The 17,215-nt window shown below is 51.1% G+C and overlaps 1 protein-coding gene across 3 annotated transcripts in view; it reads right to left on the reverse strand.

Moving 5' to 3' along the window:
• Nucleotides 1-6,621, reverse strand: part of TNFRSF1B (TNF receptor superfamily member 1B) — a 44,816-nt gene extending 38,195 nt beyond the window's left edge. For 2 of the 3 annotated variants that reach the window (XM_023732183.1, XM_023732182.1), the window contains exon 1: nucleotides 6,410-6,621. In XM_023732183.1, the coding sequence (XP_023587951.1) occupies nucleotides 6,410-6,586 (177 nt within the window). In that variant the 5' untranslated portion in view covers nucleotides 6,587-6,621. Of the gene's footprint in view, nucleotides 1-6,315 lie in introns of all 3 variants that reach the window. The other variant, XM_023732184.1, reaches the window with a different exon arrangement.
• Between the last annotated feature and the right edge of the window lie 10,594 nt (nucleotides 6,622-17,215).

The following is a 17,215-nucleotide window of genomic DNA, read 5'->3' on the forward strand; positions in this document are numbered from 1 at the left end:
CCAGCCAAAGCAAGCGGGATTTAGGTCAGCAAGAAGAGAGACTGGGAAGCAAAGACATTAACACTGAGGAATGCTAGGCTCTCCTTCCTGAGAGAACTTTTAGATCTATTCCCCCATTCATGGCCTTTGTCAAGCACACTCAAAGCTAATACTTCCCAATATTCCAGGGACAGCGTTGGGACCAGTGCTGTTAGGTCCTATACTGAGGGATGCTTAGGCCCAGAGACGTTGAGGAACCTGAGCAAGATCACACAGCAAGTCGGTAACAGTGCCCGGATGGGAACTCTGGTCTCTAGACACCCAGCCCAGTGCTCCTTCCTCTTGGAAGTGACCTGGAGGCTGAGAGATGGAGGACATGACCTCAGAAGAGCCCCCACAGAGCTTCCCTTCCTCAGGGTCATGAGCATCAGACGTTAGAAATGGAAAAGGCTTTAGAGATCGTCTGGAATCAACCTGTGCCCATTTTACATGTGGGAAAGCTGAGGCATGCTGCATCGTCTTCAGAGAGAGGCCACGAGATCCCTCCGTACTATACCAAATGCAGCCCTTGCTCAACCTCAAATGGCATACGGCACGTGTCACTCACTGAAAGGGGTGGGAGGGGCAGGGGAGTGATTTCCTGACCCCACCACCTTGGCCACACACCGGGGTCCTCAGGCCAGGCAACCAGGCGGGTGGTGTGAGAGGCTCAGCAAGGGAGCATCGGGGCAGGAGGCACTGCCGTGAAAAGGTGGGCAGGAGGGAAGCTGTTCTCAGTGGTGGGCAGTAAAGCCACTTGGGCAGGAACTCCAGGCAGAGGGCAGCTGGAGGGCAGCCAATCAGGCTGCTGGGCCCTGTGACTTCCTGGGTAGTCCCTGCCTCCTGGGCCTGAGCACCCGCCCCATGACCTAGAGGGTCAGGTCAGGCCCTGCAAAGCCATGAATGGCTTCAAATAGTAGCCAGTGAACTTTGAGGTCCATAAAGAACTCAAAAAATTTTTTTGTTTATTGTGGTGAAGATATATATGACAAAACCCACACCATCTCAACAATTTCTACACATACAATTCAGTAACACTGGCCCATGAAGTGTTTTTAATCCTAACAACCAGCCAGTGAGGTGGGGATAATTCCCATTTTACAGATGAGGAAACAGAGGCTCCCAGAGAGGAAAAGACTTGCCAAGGTCACATAACCAGTAAACAGCAGAGTGAGGGTTTGAGCGGAGGTCTGTCTGATTTTGAGGCCTGGGCCCTTCCTCTAAACCATCAACATTGCCTCCCTGTGCCTGGCAGAGGGGGATCCAGAACTGGAACCACAACATCTCCACTTGGCTATGCTCTCCCAGGAGCACTGCTTTCCCCACCCTACTCCCCGACTTCCCTCCCTGCCTGCTTTCCAAACAAGTCACATGCCCACCGGGCCCTGAGTCACTGCCCGTGGGCTGCCCCATCACGAGCCAGGGCGGGGGATGTGAGGTGAGAGCACTCTGGGGAGAGCACCTCTAGCCTCAGCGGACCCCGTACAGCAGGGAGAGGAGCCCCAAGAAATATCCCAGAGACAGAGACAAACTAGAGCCCAGCTCTGCCACCAGCGGCTTCGCGAACTCTTCTGTCTCCCCATCTGTAAGACAGGGTCACTAAAAAGGTCAGATGAATATTTTTTGAAGTTCATTAAATATTTATTGAGTACCTACTATGGGCCAGGCACGGAATGGTTCTGGGTTTGCTCCCTGGGGACACTTGGCAACGTCTAGAGACATGTTTGACTGTCACAACCAAGGAGAAATAGTGGGCAGAGGTCAGAGGTGCTGCTGACCATCCTATGATGCACAGGACAGCCCCCCACAGCCAAGAATTATCCAGATCACAAAAGGACAAATACTGTATGAGACCACTATTATAAAAACTCATTAAAAGGTTTACACACAGAAAAAAAAAAAGAATTATCCAGCCCAAAATGTCAACAGCGCTGAGACTAGGAAACCCTAATCTAGGCTACAGGTCTGTAGCAGTGAACAAGTCTCTGCCCTCTCTCAGTTTACATTCTAGTGGGAAGACACAATAAAAAGCAAAGGAAAGAAATGCAACAGGTCTTGAGTGTAGTACAGGAAAACAAAGGAGGCCAGGTGAGGCAGTGTACCTGGTGGGGAGCTTTTGTAGGCCAGGTGCTCCAGGAAGGAGACACATGATTAAAAAGAAGTGGGGGAATGAGACCTGGGGATATCGGAGGGAGGAGGTATCAGTTTGAGGAACAGAAAAGTAGTTACCGTGGCACAAAACTGTGAACGTGCTGCACAGCACAACTAAATGTCAGACACACACACACACACACACACACACACACACACACACACGGCACAGTTGGCATCAGAACTCACCCACAGCTATTGTTTGTTGTTGGGGAAGCAGTGAGTTTATGTTTATGGTAATGGGAAAGTTGCCGATGATAGATGGTTGCACACATAATTAATGTAATTAATTTTGCCAAATTGGACACCTGAAAAAATGTTGAACCTCTTCTGCCATGAACAACCCCCTGACATCTTCTCCAGGAAGCAATGAACAGTCAGGACCATTAAATGTCACTCGACCCTGGGGAGGCACAGGGCCCCGGGGAGCCCCAGGACTACAGTGAGGTCCACTTCCTGACACAAGAGTCCCAGGCAGGTTCTCAGTTTTATGTGTTCCAATGCCTTTCCCATCCACTCGGCCCCACCAGGAGGGCAAGGTGATAGGTACTCTCTGCATCCACAGATGAGAAAACAGAGGCTCCCCAGCTTGGCCCAGGTCACAAAGGCAGCCAGGGGCAGAGCCCAGGTCTTGTGACCACCTGGGAGTGTGGCTCCTGGAGGGTTGGGGCCAGGCTGTGGTCATCTCAGGGTCCCCAGAGCCTAGCACTGGACTGGCCTTAGAGTAGGTGTCCATGAATGCTGGGAGAACGAATGAACGAATGGCACTGCCTCAGGGTGCCAGACCACGGGTCCATTGCCCTCTGAAAGGATGCATGACCACTGGTCACACCCTCAGCCAGCACACAGGTCTCCCCTCTGGGATGTGGGCAGGTACAGGTGAGAGGAGCCTCATGGGCAGCAGGAACCCCAGATCACCAAACTCCACTCCAAAGGCTAATGTCCCTAGGTCAACCTGGGAGCAGGGGCAGATTATCTAGTAAGTAAGGTAAGAACAGTGCTCACCTTGATTACTAGATCATCTGCAGCGAACAATTTCACATTTTTTCACCACAGCAAAGATTCTGCTTCTAGGTATGGTTTTGGCAACTGTCTCTCTCCCAACCCCACAGCACCTTCCTGCAGAATCAAAGCCTCTTTCTAAATTTACAAGCCTGACAGGGGTGGTTGACCCAGTAAGCAAGGTAAGCATGGGCTTATTTGTGCTTACTTACTAATCTGTAGTGAACAATTTCACGTGGGTTTCACCACACCTTTGCCGTTCACTACAGATGAGCTGGTAAGCACTTGTGCATAATACATCCCTGCCTGGGAGCCCCCAACCTCTCCTCCAACCAAAGTTGACCCAGGTCCCTAGGTAATAAGGAGCAAAACACTGGCCCCTAAGCCTCCAGTCTTCCAGAGACAAACTAAAGCCCAGCAGGTAGAGACCCCCTCAACCTCCTCCCCAGCAACAAGCAGACAGGCAGACTGCCGGGGTCCTGTCCATCCCCCCGGCACCAAGCACTCACCTATCCTGACAGCTTTTCTGGCATTTATTTGTCAAATGAATGAATGAATGGCCAAATGAAATTAATGAATGATGCATTCCAGATAGGCTGGTAAATATGGCTTTTAAACAGAGGCAAAAGCCCCAATGGCAAAGTAAGTTTGAATCACCTGCCAAACTTGGGTCTCCTTGGGGCTCTTTCTGCAACTCCACTTAGTAAAATCCCAACATTACTGAGTACCTACTGTGTGCGAAGGACTGGGCTGGGGGACAGAAGCGGGGACATGAGCACTGGGGAGGCTACAGTGAAAAGAGCTTTGGAATCAGGCAGACCTTTGTTCAAACCCACCACCCCAACTCCACAGCTCTGTGATCCTGGGAAATCTCATAACCTCTCTGAGCCTCGGTTTCCACAACTCTAAATGGGAACAGCATCACTCACCTCTTAGGTGGTGCTGTAAGCGAGGTTTCAATGAGATTCTATAGTAAAGTACCTAGCACCGTGCCTGGCACTTAGTAGGTGTTCAACAAACAGGAACTAATGTGATAATAATGAAGAGGAGGAGAAACCCACGGTCCCTGCCCTCAAGGAACCTTCCATTTATCAAGGTGGATAAGACACAACTAAGGAGCCCTCGTGGTGCAATGGTTAAGTGCTCCCCTGCCAACCGAAAGGTCCGTGGTTCGAACCCACTCAATGGCTCCAAGGGAGAAAAGACCTGGTGATCTGCTCCTGTAAAGATTACAGCCTAGGAAATCCTATGAGGCAGTTCTATTCTGTTACATAGGGTCTTTACGAGCTGGAATCAAGTCAACAGCACACAACAACAACACACAACCTACTTTAAAAAACAGAATGTAATCTGCCCTAGAGAGGGGCAAAGGGCTCTGAGAGTCGGAAGAGAAAAGGATCAAATCCAATGGGGAGAAGGAGGAAAGGCTTCCTGGAGGGGGTGGCATTTTCAAAAGGCCTTGAAAGAGGAGGATGTCAACACAAGAGGAGGGTGAAGGGCGTACTGTGGAGAGGGGCAGGCATGGCAAAGGCAGAATAGGCAGACACATGATGACCATCCAGTTATCTGTCTCTCAGGGTGTGAAGTACGTGTACAGGAGGAGGAAGGACCTGACACCTCACTGGCATCTGGGATACCTGAGAAGTTTCTGTCTCAGCGATTGGGAGCCACGGGAGGCTTCCCAAGTGGGAAGAGAGGCAATCCAGGCTTGAGGAGGGTCTCTCCAGCAGTGCTGCCCAGGAGGGATCAGCAGGAGCAGGGGCAGGAGGCTTGTGGCAATTGTTGGTGGTGGTGGGGTGGGGTTCTGACCTGACGAGGGAGCTGCTGATCAGGAGGGGAAGGATGTGAGGGACACTAGAGAAACGCCCCTCAAACAACTCCAGGACTCTGGCCAGGTGTCCTGCAGAGAAGCCCTGTGCCTCCTGCCCCCTGAGGCTCACATGTCCCTGGGCGTCACCCCAGAAGGCCCAAACTCAGCAGCACGAAGCCCTCCTCAGAGACCCAAGTCTATGGCAAGACCCTGCTAAGAGGCTGGAGACCACAGCCGCCAGCAATCATAGCTACTCTCAGAGGTGGCTCTCTTCTGGCCCAAAGTCCACCCAGAACCTCCCCTGTCCACAGAACAAGCTCTGGGACAGCCCCCAGGGACCTCCCCCCCTCCGCCGCCCCGCAACACCCATTGTGGGTGAGTCAATTCTGGCCCGACAGCTCCTGTCTTCCACCCTCAAAAACTGGACTCTAAAGATGTCTGTGGTTTCGCATCAGCAAATCACCTCACACATGTCACCACAGAAGCCAACACCACCTCCCCACCTTCCCATCAAGACATCCAGACAGGTCAGCACACCATAGTTCCTTCTAGGCAGGATCATGAGGGAGGGGCTGCACGCACACCTTCTTCCCAGCAGGAAGAGTGACCCGTGCCCTTCCATAAAACACCAGGAGTCCTCTAAGCCTGTTTTCCTTCTCTGTATAACGGAGTTAGCCTACCTTACCAAACCATGGTGACAGCCAAACAAGGCAAAGGATATCGAATCCCTCTGTAGAATCTCCCTTGCCAGAGAACTACTGTGCTGACTGATGTTAGTTTTGAATAACAGCTCTGGGGGCCCCTGGAGGCCACCTCTGCCTTGATAAGTAGCCCAGAAGGTCTCCCTCTTGTCCCCAGAGCTCCAACACAGGTCCTTCCAGGATCTCAGCCTGGGAGGCTGGAAGACACCCTCTCCTTCCTCCCACCCCAGAGCCCACCGAGAACAGGCTCTGAAATGACCCCTAGGAAGGGGTCTGGGCAAGCGGGAGGCAAGGCAGCCCTCAGTCCCACTGGGCCCTTATCAGGCACTGACTGCACACCTCGCCCGTTTGCTCAGCAGGGTAGCCCTGGTGTTTCTAACAAAGACGAAAACCATAGCCCAGAGAGGAAGTCTTCTGAAGAGGGTGCCAGGGCCTGGCCGTAGGCGTAGCACCCCACAGCGACCCTGCAGGTGGGATGGCAAGGTCGTGGTAGTCGCTGGAGTAAAGCATGAGGGTCTGGGGTCTAGCGGGGATCTGGCCAGGACCCGCTGGCCGGCCTCAAACGCCCTGGTCTAGGCTCTGGTGAGCGGATGGGGGGCCCCCCGGGGTGCGCCCCTGTGCCGCGGGGCTTACGGGATCAGAGTTCCGTCGGGGGTGCACGTGTCCCAGGCAGGTGGGCCTGGGGTTCCCGGCGGCGTGCGCTTCTCAGTCCCCTGAAACCCCTCACCTCTGTCACGGCGCCCCGGGAGAGTGCGGCCGGGGCACCTGGAGGCGGCGCACCAGCGGGATGAGCGTGAGAGGCAAGCCCTCCCATGGAACCGCGTGAATCACCCACTTGGGCAAGCACCGCGGTCCAGAGCTGCAGTCCGACAGCCAGCGCGGCCCAGAGGGCGGCGGGCACCATGGTGCGGGCGTCTGCGGCGCGGCGGGGTGCGACAGGGTCTGGCCGTGCCCTTTGCTCTCGCGCTCTCGCGTCTCTCTCCCGGCTCCGCTCCGCGCGCTGCGCTCCTGCGCGGTCTCTCGATGGAAAGCGAAAGCTGGCGCGGGCCGCCAGCCTAGGGAGCAGGCGGAGGGGCGGGCCGGGGCGGGGCCGCCTCCCACCCTTCGCCTCCCACCCTTCGCCTCGGACATACCTCCTCCTCCCTCCTCCCATGACACCCCTCCTCCCCGCAGCGGGCTGCTGGACACCTGGTCCTGACTCTTACCCTAACAAGGCTGAGCCTGCCCCAAGCCTGCCAACCCAGCACTGGGTCCATACCCCCAGCCACACTCACAGCCATCAGTAGCCCCTCAGCCTCCTTCTAGAGCCCCCTCTCTTTCGAATCACCTTTCCCAGTGTGGGGTGGGAGACCCGCAATGGGGACAGGCTCTCACCAGGTTTGTGGTTGCCCCGAGGCTGTGTCTCTCAACATGTCCTGCCTCCACCTACCCTTTCCACAGGCCACCCACTCCCTGGGGGTAGGACATGGAATTTGGAACCATCCGATGATGTTAACACACTCTGGGGGAACCAAGGCAGTTCTAGACCATTCACTCATTCAAACTCCAGAGCAAGACCACCTGCGTCTGAATTTCTGCTGTTCTGAGGATTAAAAGATAGCTAAAACAAGTAAACAAAAGCCGTTGCCCTCAAGTCAATTCAACTCATAGATACCTCATGTTTACAGTGTAGAACTGCTCCTTAGGGTTTTCTTGGCTGTAATCTTTGCAGAGGCAGATCACCCAGGCCTTTCTTCCGATGCACCACTCTGTGGGTTCAAACTGCCAACCTTTAGGATAGTAGTCTGGCACAAACTGTGCCACCCAGGGACCTAAAGATACATAATATACATAACACCATGTGTGTGTGCATGTGTGTGTTTTTGTAAGTACATATGTGGCTTAAACACTGTATAAGTATTAGTTATTATTACTGTTATCCATTTGTTCATTTATCCTTAAACATTCATCGGGCCCTTCTCAAAGAAAGCCAGACTCTCTGCTCTGCCCACCTTTTTGAGTTTCCATCCAGGTGGCTGGCAGATAAACAGAGGCTGGGACAGAAAACCATCCAGGAAGTTGTGGGGGCCACAGGAGTGGCTTCCCTAAATCTCACATTGTAGCTGAACATCCACAGTAGCAGCCACCTGCCACTCCCTTCAAGTGCCAACTCTAATACCAGGGCCACCCTTCATAGCTGAAACATATTCTCCCAGTCCAGACTTATGGGGAAGTCCTTGTCCTGGCACACAGGGCATTTTGAGAGTGAGATGCTGCCCTATTTCCCTGTTCCCCAACCCTAAGCTTCCCCAAGAGGTGCAGGGCCCCCTGCTCTGGGCCACCAATCCCCATGATGAAGACAGCAAGGACGATGCTTCCAGGCTCTGAGTGAGGAACTGGTACGTGACCCTTTTGAAGGATGGAAAATCCCACACCCTGGTCAGGAGGCTGGGAAATCACCTGGTTGCCACGTATTTCTGAGACACGGGCCACGCTGAGGGTGTGGCTAGCCCCGTCCACAACCTAAGTCTGCAGAGAAGGTCAGCCACCAAAACAAGCGTGAAGACTTCTGGCCTTACAGTCCTCACCTGGGAACAATTTTAAGGCTTCTCAGTTCCAGAAGCACAAGCTAAAGGTCAGGAGTAGGGTTGTCGCCTGGTGGAAGCAGGGGTGTATGGTTCTCCTTGGATGGCCTCCTGACACCTCAAACCTAGTTGGTCCAACTGACTCATTGCCTCCAACAAGTTCCTTGTGCCAGCTTCCCCATCCCAGTGAATGGCTCCATCACCACCCAAACATGGGAATCCTCCAAGGATCCCACCTCCCACCACAACTCCCAAATGTTGTAACAGTGCACTCTGAAAGAGCTGGGCTCCACGGGATGGGTGTCAGTCAAGAATGTTGCCCAGTCCTGCTGCATCTTCACAATTATTGGTATGCTCGAGCCTATTGTTGCAGCCACTGTGTGTTTTGAGCACCTTCCAACCTAGGGGGCTCAACCTCCAGCACTATATCGGACAATATTCTGTTGTGACCCATAGGGTTTTCATTGGCTGATTTTCGGAAATAGGTGGCCTGGCCTTTCTTCCTAGACTTAGTCTGGAAGCTGTGCTGAAACCTATTCACCATGGGTGACCCTGCTGGTATTTGAAATACTGGTGGCATAGCTTCCAGCATCATAGCACCATGCAAGCCACCATAGTATGACAATCTGACAGATGGGTAGTAAGCAATGATGTTAGAGGAATTAAAAGAACAGTTAGGAGGAGAGAAGACAACCCTGAGATTAGCCACTGCAAGAAGCCACCATCACCTCTGGGGTTGGAGGTTGTGTAACCAGAGCCAGGAACCAGGAGACATAATATCCTGGCTTCTCCCTTCCTCCTGCCCTCCAATCTCCTACCAGTGCCTCCCATTGGCCAAACCTAAGACAGGACCTACTTGGCAAGGGAACCTGGGAAATGTAGTTTGTAGGGGTCAGCCCACCTTAATAAAGGGGGGTGACAAGAAGTGGAGCCGAGAACAGATAACTGTCCTTTCCCAGCCTCTGCATGAAATCTTGGGCAGGTCCTAGAGCTTTTCCAGCCCCTCTCAGGGACAGAACAATCCTCTGGGTTTGCTCAGATCACATAATGCAGTCCTGCCCTGGGAAATAATTACAGCTCCGATCTCCTATCCAGTGTGGAGCTTATCCCCTTCTCCAGTTGGACAGCCAAGGCATGGAAGCCTGCCTGGGGGAGAAGGACACGGTGACGTCTCTTTTGACTCTGCCAGATGTGACCTCTCCAGGTCAGGCCCAGGGGAGAGGGTTTAGGGGAAACAGCATTCCATGGCAGCTCCGGTTGTCATCTACCTCACATTGGGGCCCTTGGGAGGCAGTTTCTGGATCCTTCTCTCTGGGAGCACTTTTGCAGGTCTCTTGGAGATCTTCCGGCTGATTCCTCTGACCATGGCTCCCCCGTACCTGTGATGCCTGAGCCTCCTGCTGCCCACAGCTTACCATGTGCCCTTCAACTCTTCCATCTGATGATGGTCCTCTCGGCTTCTCTTGATGAGGCCACTGCCCCCAACAGGAAGCCCTTTCAGTTAGAGTCTCTTTCGAGGTGGCCCAAGGCTGGCTTCCTCCCTAGAGCCCACAGTGGCCCACCCTTTGCACAGCACCTGTAGCAGCACAGCTAACGCCCTGTGCACCCGTCTCCCTCCAACTCTGCCACTTCAGGCTCATCTAGCCACAGTCTCTAACTTGGCCACAAATCTTTATCGCACACCTACTGTGTGCCAGTCGTGTCCTGGTGCTGGGGACTCAGCAGTTAACAACACAGATGGGAATCTCCCATCACTCTCATGGTCCCTAAACTCCTGGGAATACATAAGCTCTCCCAGTGGTCCCTTATAGCCCCTCCTGCTTGGCCCAAGATAAAGGGAAGCACCACTCTACTCCCCCAAGGGGCAGCAGGGGGCACTCTGCACAATGGTGGCTCCTTCCCAAAAATCCTTTCTCTTGGCCTTTCCAACCTGGCTGTCTTGTGTATAAAGGCTGGGTGTGGGCAATGGCGAATTCTGGCTGAACCAGTTTCCATCCTTTAGCATGGCCTGCACAGATGGACCAGGACTCACTCTTCAGGATGGGGGATTGACCTTGGCACCCACTGTATTGCAGCTGCCACTGGGGACTCTGCTAAAACTCAGCGTCAGCAGGGGTGTGCCACAGTCTGGGTCACCTGGCCCCTCTCCTCCTGCCCCACAGCCCCACCCTGGCTCCAGCCTTGGCCATCTCTCACCTGCAGTGCTCCAGTAGTCTCCCAAGTGGCCTTCTGGCCTTTAGGCTCTGGCCGTCTAATCTGTTGTCCACACTGTGGTCAGTGCCAGCTCTCAAAAGCATAACACAGCATGTCATCCCCCAATCCAGTGGTTCTCAGCCAAGAGGTGATTTGACCCGCTGAAGGGACCGTTACCAATGTCTGGAGATGTTTTTGGTTTTCACGACTTGGTGGAGGGTGCTAATGGTATCGAGTGGGTAGAGGACAAGGATGGTACTAAACATCCTATAATGCACAGGACAGCCTCCACAACAAAGTCAATGGTGCCAAGGTTGAGAAATCCTGCCTTACCTCATGACTTACCACAGCTTTCAGAACTGAGTTCAGCCTCCTCAGCCAGACGCTGGAGGCCTTCACCACTTAGCCCAGCTGGCACCCAGGCAGACCTCCTGCACGCTAACCCCCGACTCCACACTCTAACCACTCAGGGCTCCCAGAGAAACCCCGGGCCCCTCACTGCGTGCCTTTGTCCATGCGAGTTCCTCTGCCTGGGATGTCTCTCCCTCCTTGTTTGCTTGGTGATCACCTATTTGTCCTTCAAATTGCAGCCCAAACCTCTCTCCTCTGTGAAATTGCCCTTGACCACACCCCACTGACCCAGGTAGAATAGCGGAGCCATAGTTCTTCTACAGACCTTTAGCATTAACACTCACCTTATTATTGTTCGTTGTTCTCCTGTCCTCCTCCTCTCTCAGTAACTCACTGAGCTGCACTGCAGGAGTAAGGCCTGGCAGTCTGCATCCATAAAGATTACAGCCAAGAAAACCCTATGGAACAGTTGTACTCTGTAGCACATGAGGTAACCATGAGTCAGAATCAACTTGACAACAACAGGTTTTTTTTTTAACTACGTGCCACGCATTCTAGTGGACAGTCTGGAGGAGTCACTCTCCAGCCTCAGCCAGCACCAGAATCATCAGGAAGGCTTGTTAAACATGCAGACTCCTGGGCCCCACACCCATGTCTGTTAAGGGCCTGACCACGGGCTTTTTAAGGAGCCCCCAGGTTACTCTGACGGAGACTTTTAGAAAGACACTGTACAGAGGTGTCAGCTGTGGCCAAGGGTGGTTTGGAAGGCTTCACTGCGGTCGGGTAGGGAGGGACCATTTGCACCACGTGGAGGTCGCTGTAATAGTCTTGCTGAGTTCTCCCTAAGGCCAGCTCCTTCTGACCCAGTCTCCTGGGAACTCAGTGGGCTCCTGTCTTTCAGGGGCTGCTGGGACTGCAGGGTCCCCCTCCCCTCCACCACCCAGCCTGGCCCACAGCTAGAGCAAACAAGCTGCTCTTTCCCCACTGTCCTGCTTAGCTCAGCGCCCTGAACACGCTGGGCCAGCCCCTTAATGACTCATGTCCTAAAATCATGAGCAGGAAGTGACATTTTGTGTCGGCCACAGCCCTGCAATGGCCTCTTTCATCTTTCCTTCCCTCCAGCCCTCCCACCATCCCTAGAGCCACATCTTGGGCTGAGCTGGGGGCTGGGGCTGCTGGACCAGGAAATGCTCACCAGCTCCTATCTCCAACTCCTTCCAAAGATGGGGAGGGCCTGAGGGTGCTACCCTCTCCCAACCCTCAAGAGGACCCAAGGCAGTTTGAGGAAGGGCTGCAAGAGAGCCTCCAGGATTTCTTCTACCCCCACTACATTGAAACCTCACTGTTCTGGGTTACCTCTTTCCAGGACCCAATCCCAAAATCAGTCCCAAGCCTCACTGTCTAAACCCAGCAAATGGGGCTCATCTTCTCTCTATGTGACCTTGGGCCAGCCTCTACCTCTCTCTGGGATTCAGCATCCTCATCTGTAACATGACAGGGCTGGCTCAGGTCAGGGGAGGCAGGCCAGCTTCATCGTAAATGGCAATGCCACTTGGTGATGGCTGCTGAGGGCTCTGTGTTCAGAAGGATTCTGAGCCTGCATGTGGGCTCGGCAAGAAAAGATATGTGATCCATTAACCAGATGAGCCCTGGGGTGATGGGGAGGGGCAGCCACAGCAGAATCACCTGGCTGGCACCAGCCATCTCTGAACTAGAACCAAGTGTCTTTCTTGTCCCGATGTTCAAGAATTCTATGACTTGATTGAGACGTGGGGAGGTGGGAGATGGAGCAGAACTGGGCTTGGTTCCAAACCCCTGCCTTTAACAGTTCACAGGGGGTGTGCACCTGCCCTGCAGAAATGTCTACCCTGATAAGGGATTTCACAATTCGACCTTGACTCCATGCAAGCTCTTTACCAGATGGGAAGTTGTCTCTTTCATCCTACTGCAAACCATGCTGCTGTATTTTAGGCCTATGTGTCATTTAACTTTACATTATCCTTTTTTGGATTTCTTTTTTTTTTTTTTAAGAGATTTTTTAAAAAATGTATAATATAGGAAACACTCATATTCCCATTACCCAGAACTGACCAGTGTTCACAACTGGGGCTTCCCTGTTTCCTCTCTGACTTCATATGGTAACACTTGACCTCTCTGGCCTCCTGGCTGTTCCTGGAACATGCAAAGCATGCCTCCACCTCAGGGCCTTTGCACTTCAATTCCCCCTTCCTGGATCACCCTTCCTCCAGATACCTGCACACTCACTGCCTCACTCAGGCTAGTCTCTGCTCAAAGAGGCTTCCCTGACACCCCCTAACTAAAATAACTGCTTTACTTTTCTTCATGGCAGTTATTATTATTTCTCTGTTTGTTGTCTGTCTCCCCCATGATGACGGGGATCTTGTCTGTTTTTGCTGTCTGCTGGGTCCTCAACACCCGGAGACCAGCACAGATAGCAATAGATATTTTTAAAATATGGTAGGTTCTCCGTAAACATTGGATGAAATGTTTTTGCTTTAAATCCTTTTATTTTATAATTAAAACTAAAGTCCTCTTTGACTCCCCCAGATGCAGTTCTAGTCCCTTGTCTCTCCCCAAAGTCACCTGAGTTTGCTGTGTTTTTCTCTAGTCCATTTTCTGCCTTCGTATATTAGCACCCACGAACAATGTAGAGTATTATTTTACGTGCATGAGCCATACAAGCACATACATTCATGTAATGGTAGAATACCAGGTGCACTGTTCTGCCCTTGCCTTTTTCCCCTCAGCTCTGTTTCTGAGAACTTTCCGTGTTGATGAATTCAGACCTGGTTTATTCTTCCTACCTGTTGTGTGGTGTTTGGTCCTGTGACTATCTGCATATTGTCTGCCCACTCTCCCGCTAACGGGCTGTTAGTCTGCCTGAGCGGGGACATTGGTGGTTCACTGGTAGAATTCTCATCTTCCATGCGAGAGACCCAGGTTAGATTCCCAGCCAATGTATTTCACGCACAGCCATCACTCGTCTGTCAGTGGAAGCTTGCACGTTGCTATAAAGCTGAATAGGTTTCAGTGGAGCTTCCAGACTGAGAAGAAAAGTCTGGCAATCTATTTCTGAAAATCAGCCAATAAAAATTCTACGGTCCGAGAGGCATCTGATCATGGGGATGGCATGGGACTAGGCAGCACTCTTTGTTCCATCATGCACCAGGTTGCCATGAGTCCCGGGAGCTGACTCAACAGCGGCTGACAACCTAACAACAGGGTGTCTGCACTTTTGCTGTGTCCCACACGGTGGGATCACATTCCTGGACTTGTCTCCTAAGGCACACGGTTGAGCGTCTCTCTAGGGTGTAAACCTAGAAAGTAGAACTGCCAGCGGGTGGGGTTTGCACATTTTCATTTTCACTAGGTTCCTGCCAAATTCCTCCTCAAAGGGGCCGTACCCACTTACACTCCCACCAGCTCATGAGGCTCCCCCTGTGCCCACATCTGCAACATTTCATTTTGTCGAGGCGTTTCCTCTTCCAGCCCTTTATATTTTCAAAGTGCTTTCAGTTCTACTCCCTTTCAGCCTCACCAGTGTACAGCTTGCCAGTATGCCTCTCACTTAATATAAGAGCGTCCTGTCCAGATAGAGCTCACCTCTACCCACCCCACCCCTACCTGCACCTTCCCAGCCACCGCTGGAGAGGAGCAGCTGCTCCCCAGCCTCCGGATCACGATTCTGTAGACAAAAACTAAAAGATAGGCAATGGCTGCCCTCCAGCCAGGCTCTCTGCAGACACAGTATGCTCTGGCCTCAGTTTCCCTGCTTCCCCTGGGTCCCCTCTGAGCCCTCCACGCTTTTACAAACTGGGCCACTCTGACCTGGGCAGGAACAGGTCTCCCCTCATTGAGTCCTCCTCCAACAGCCCCCCCACCCCACCTTTTTATTGTGGTGAAAATACCCATAACAAAACCTAACCATCTCAACAGTTGCTACATGTGCAATGCGGTACCCCCTCCCTGTTTATAACTTAGTGGCTAGTGTGAATGGAATCTTTTTTTTGCATAACTTCTATCTCTCGCTCTTTAGTTGTTTTTGGACCTCAGGTACAGAGGGTTGAATGAATCACACTTCTCCATTCTTGCCGTACAAGGCTCCTCTCGTGCTTTATTTCTTTTCCCCCTAATCCTTGCTCTCATGCCATTCCCCTCCCACCATGGACACCAACCCCCTCAGTTGAAGCGTCCTTGTAAAACACGTGGTGGCAGTGTTTGTGGATGTTTGAACATTTCTGGAGTGGAAGTGCTGGATCTTGTAGTATTTGTGTATCTGTTACACTAAACCCTGCAGAATTTTCTCCAGGAGAGCCACACCAGCCACAGCAGTGGCAGAGGACTCCAGGGTTCCCATTTCCACACAATCTTCCCAAAACTCACCATTTACCAACTTTCTGACTTTGGCCAATTTGATGGGTGTGAAGTGGAACTCTGTTGTTCATTTGCATTTCTCTGAATATTTGTGGGTTTGAGCACCTCTTCATTACTTGTTAGTCACTTGGGTTTCCCCTTCTAGAAGTGAACTGCCGGCTCACATCCTCTGGCCAAATTTTTATCATATTTCCTGTCTTCTTGTAGCTTTGCAATAATTCCTTGTATATTCTAGTTATTCATCCTGTAGAAATTTTAGATATTGCAAATAACTCTTCCATTCTGTTATCTGCTTGATATCCTTGTTTATGGTATTTTTTGTTAAAAAAAAAAAAGTCTAACTTTAACATAATCAAATCTGTCGTTTTTTTTGCCATTTGGATCATAGCGAGAAGGTACTTCCCTATCTGTGGGTCACAAAGATATTTTACGATATTTTCTTTCATTAGCTTTATAATTTTACATCTCACATCTAGATCTTTAATACTTCTGGATTGTATATGGTGCAGAAAGTGTGAGGCAGAGACCCGGCTTCATTTTTCCCCTTAGAGTGAGCCAATCTTCCCTGTTGCTGTTGTTGCTAGGTGCTGTCGAATTGACTCCAACTCATAGCAACACTGCGTACAGCGGAATGAAACACTGCCCGATCCTGCGCCATCCTCACAATTGTTGTTATGTCTGAGCCCACTGTTACAGCCATTGTGTCAATCCATCTCGTTGAGGGTCTTCCTCTTTTTGTTGACCCTCTGCTTTACCAAGCATGAGGTCCTTCCCCAGGAACTGGTCCCTCCTGATAACTTGTCCAAAGTAACTGACACAAAGTCTCGCCATCCATCTAATAAACATTCTGGCTGTACTTCTTCCAAAACAGATTTGTTTGTTCTTCTGGCAGTCCATGGTATATTCAATATTCTTTGCCAACAGCATAATTCGAAGGTGTCAATTCTTCGGTCTTCATTTTTCATTGTCCAGCTTTTGCATGCATATGATGTGATTGAAAATACCATGGCTTGGGTCAGGCGCACCTTAGTCCTTGAAGTGACATCTTTGCTTTTTAACACTTTAAAAAGGTCTTTTGCAGCAGATTTGCCCTGTGCAATGTGTCATTTGATTTCTTGACTGCTGCTTTCATGGGTGTTGATTGTTAATCCAAGGAAAATGAAAACCTTGACAACGTCAATATTTTCTAAGTTTATCATGATGCAACTCATTGGTCCAGTTAAGAGGATTTTTGTTTTGTTTATGTTGAGATTCAAGCCATACTGAAGGCTGTAATCTTTGATCTTCATCAGTAGGTGCTTCAAGTCCTCTTCCCTTTCAGCAAGCAAGGTTGTGTCATCTGCATATTGCAGGTTGTTAATGAGTCTTTTTCCAATCCTGATGCCCCAGTCTTCTTCATATAGTCCAGCTTCTCGACTTATTTGCTCAGCATACAGATTGAATAAGTATGGTGAAAGATACAACCCTGACACACACCTTTCCTGACTTTAAACCACGCAGTATCCCCTTGTTCTGTTTGAACGACTGCCTCTTTGCCTAAGTACAGATTCCTCATGAGCACAATTAAGTGTTTTGGAATTCCCATTCTTCGCAATGTTGTCCATAATTTGTTATGATCCACACAGTCGAATACCTTTGCGTAGTCAATAAAACACAGGTAAACATCCTTCTGATATTCTCTGCTTTCAGCCAGGATCCGCCTGACACTGACGATGATATGCTTTATTCCACGTCCTCTCCTGAATCCGGATTAAATCTCTGGCAGTTCCCTGTGGATGTACTGTTGTAACCACTTTTGAATGATCTTCAGCAAAATTTTACTTGTGTGTGATAATAATGATATTGTTTGATAACTTCAACATTCTGTTGGATCTCCTTTCTTCGGAATGGGTACAAATATGGGGCTCTTCCACTCAGTTGACCAGGTAGCTGTCTTCCAAATTTCTTGGCATAGACAAGTGAGCACTTCTAGCAATGCATCCATTTGTGGAAACATCTCAATAGATATTCCATCAATTCCTGAAGGCTTG

The sequence above is a fragment of the Trichechus manatus genome, unplaced genomic scaffold, assembly GCF_000243295.1.
Source record: "Trichechus manatus latirostris isolate Lorelei unplaced genomic scaffold, TriManLat1.0 scaffold00048, whole genome shotgun sequence".
Taxonomy (NCBI): domain Eukaryota; kingdom Metazoa; phylum Chordata; class Mammalia; order Sirenia; family Trichechidae; genus Trichechus; species Trichechus manatus.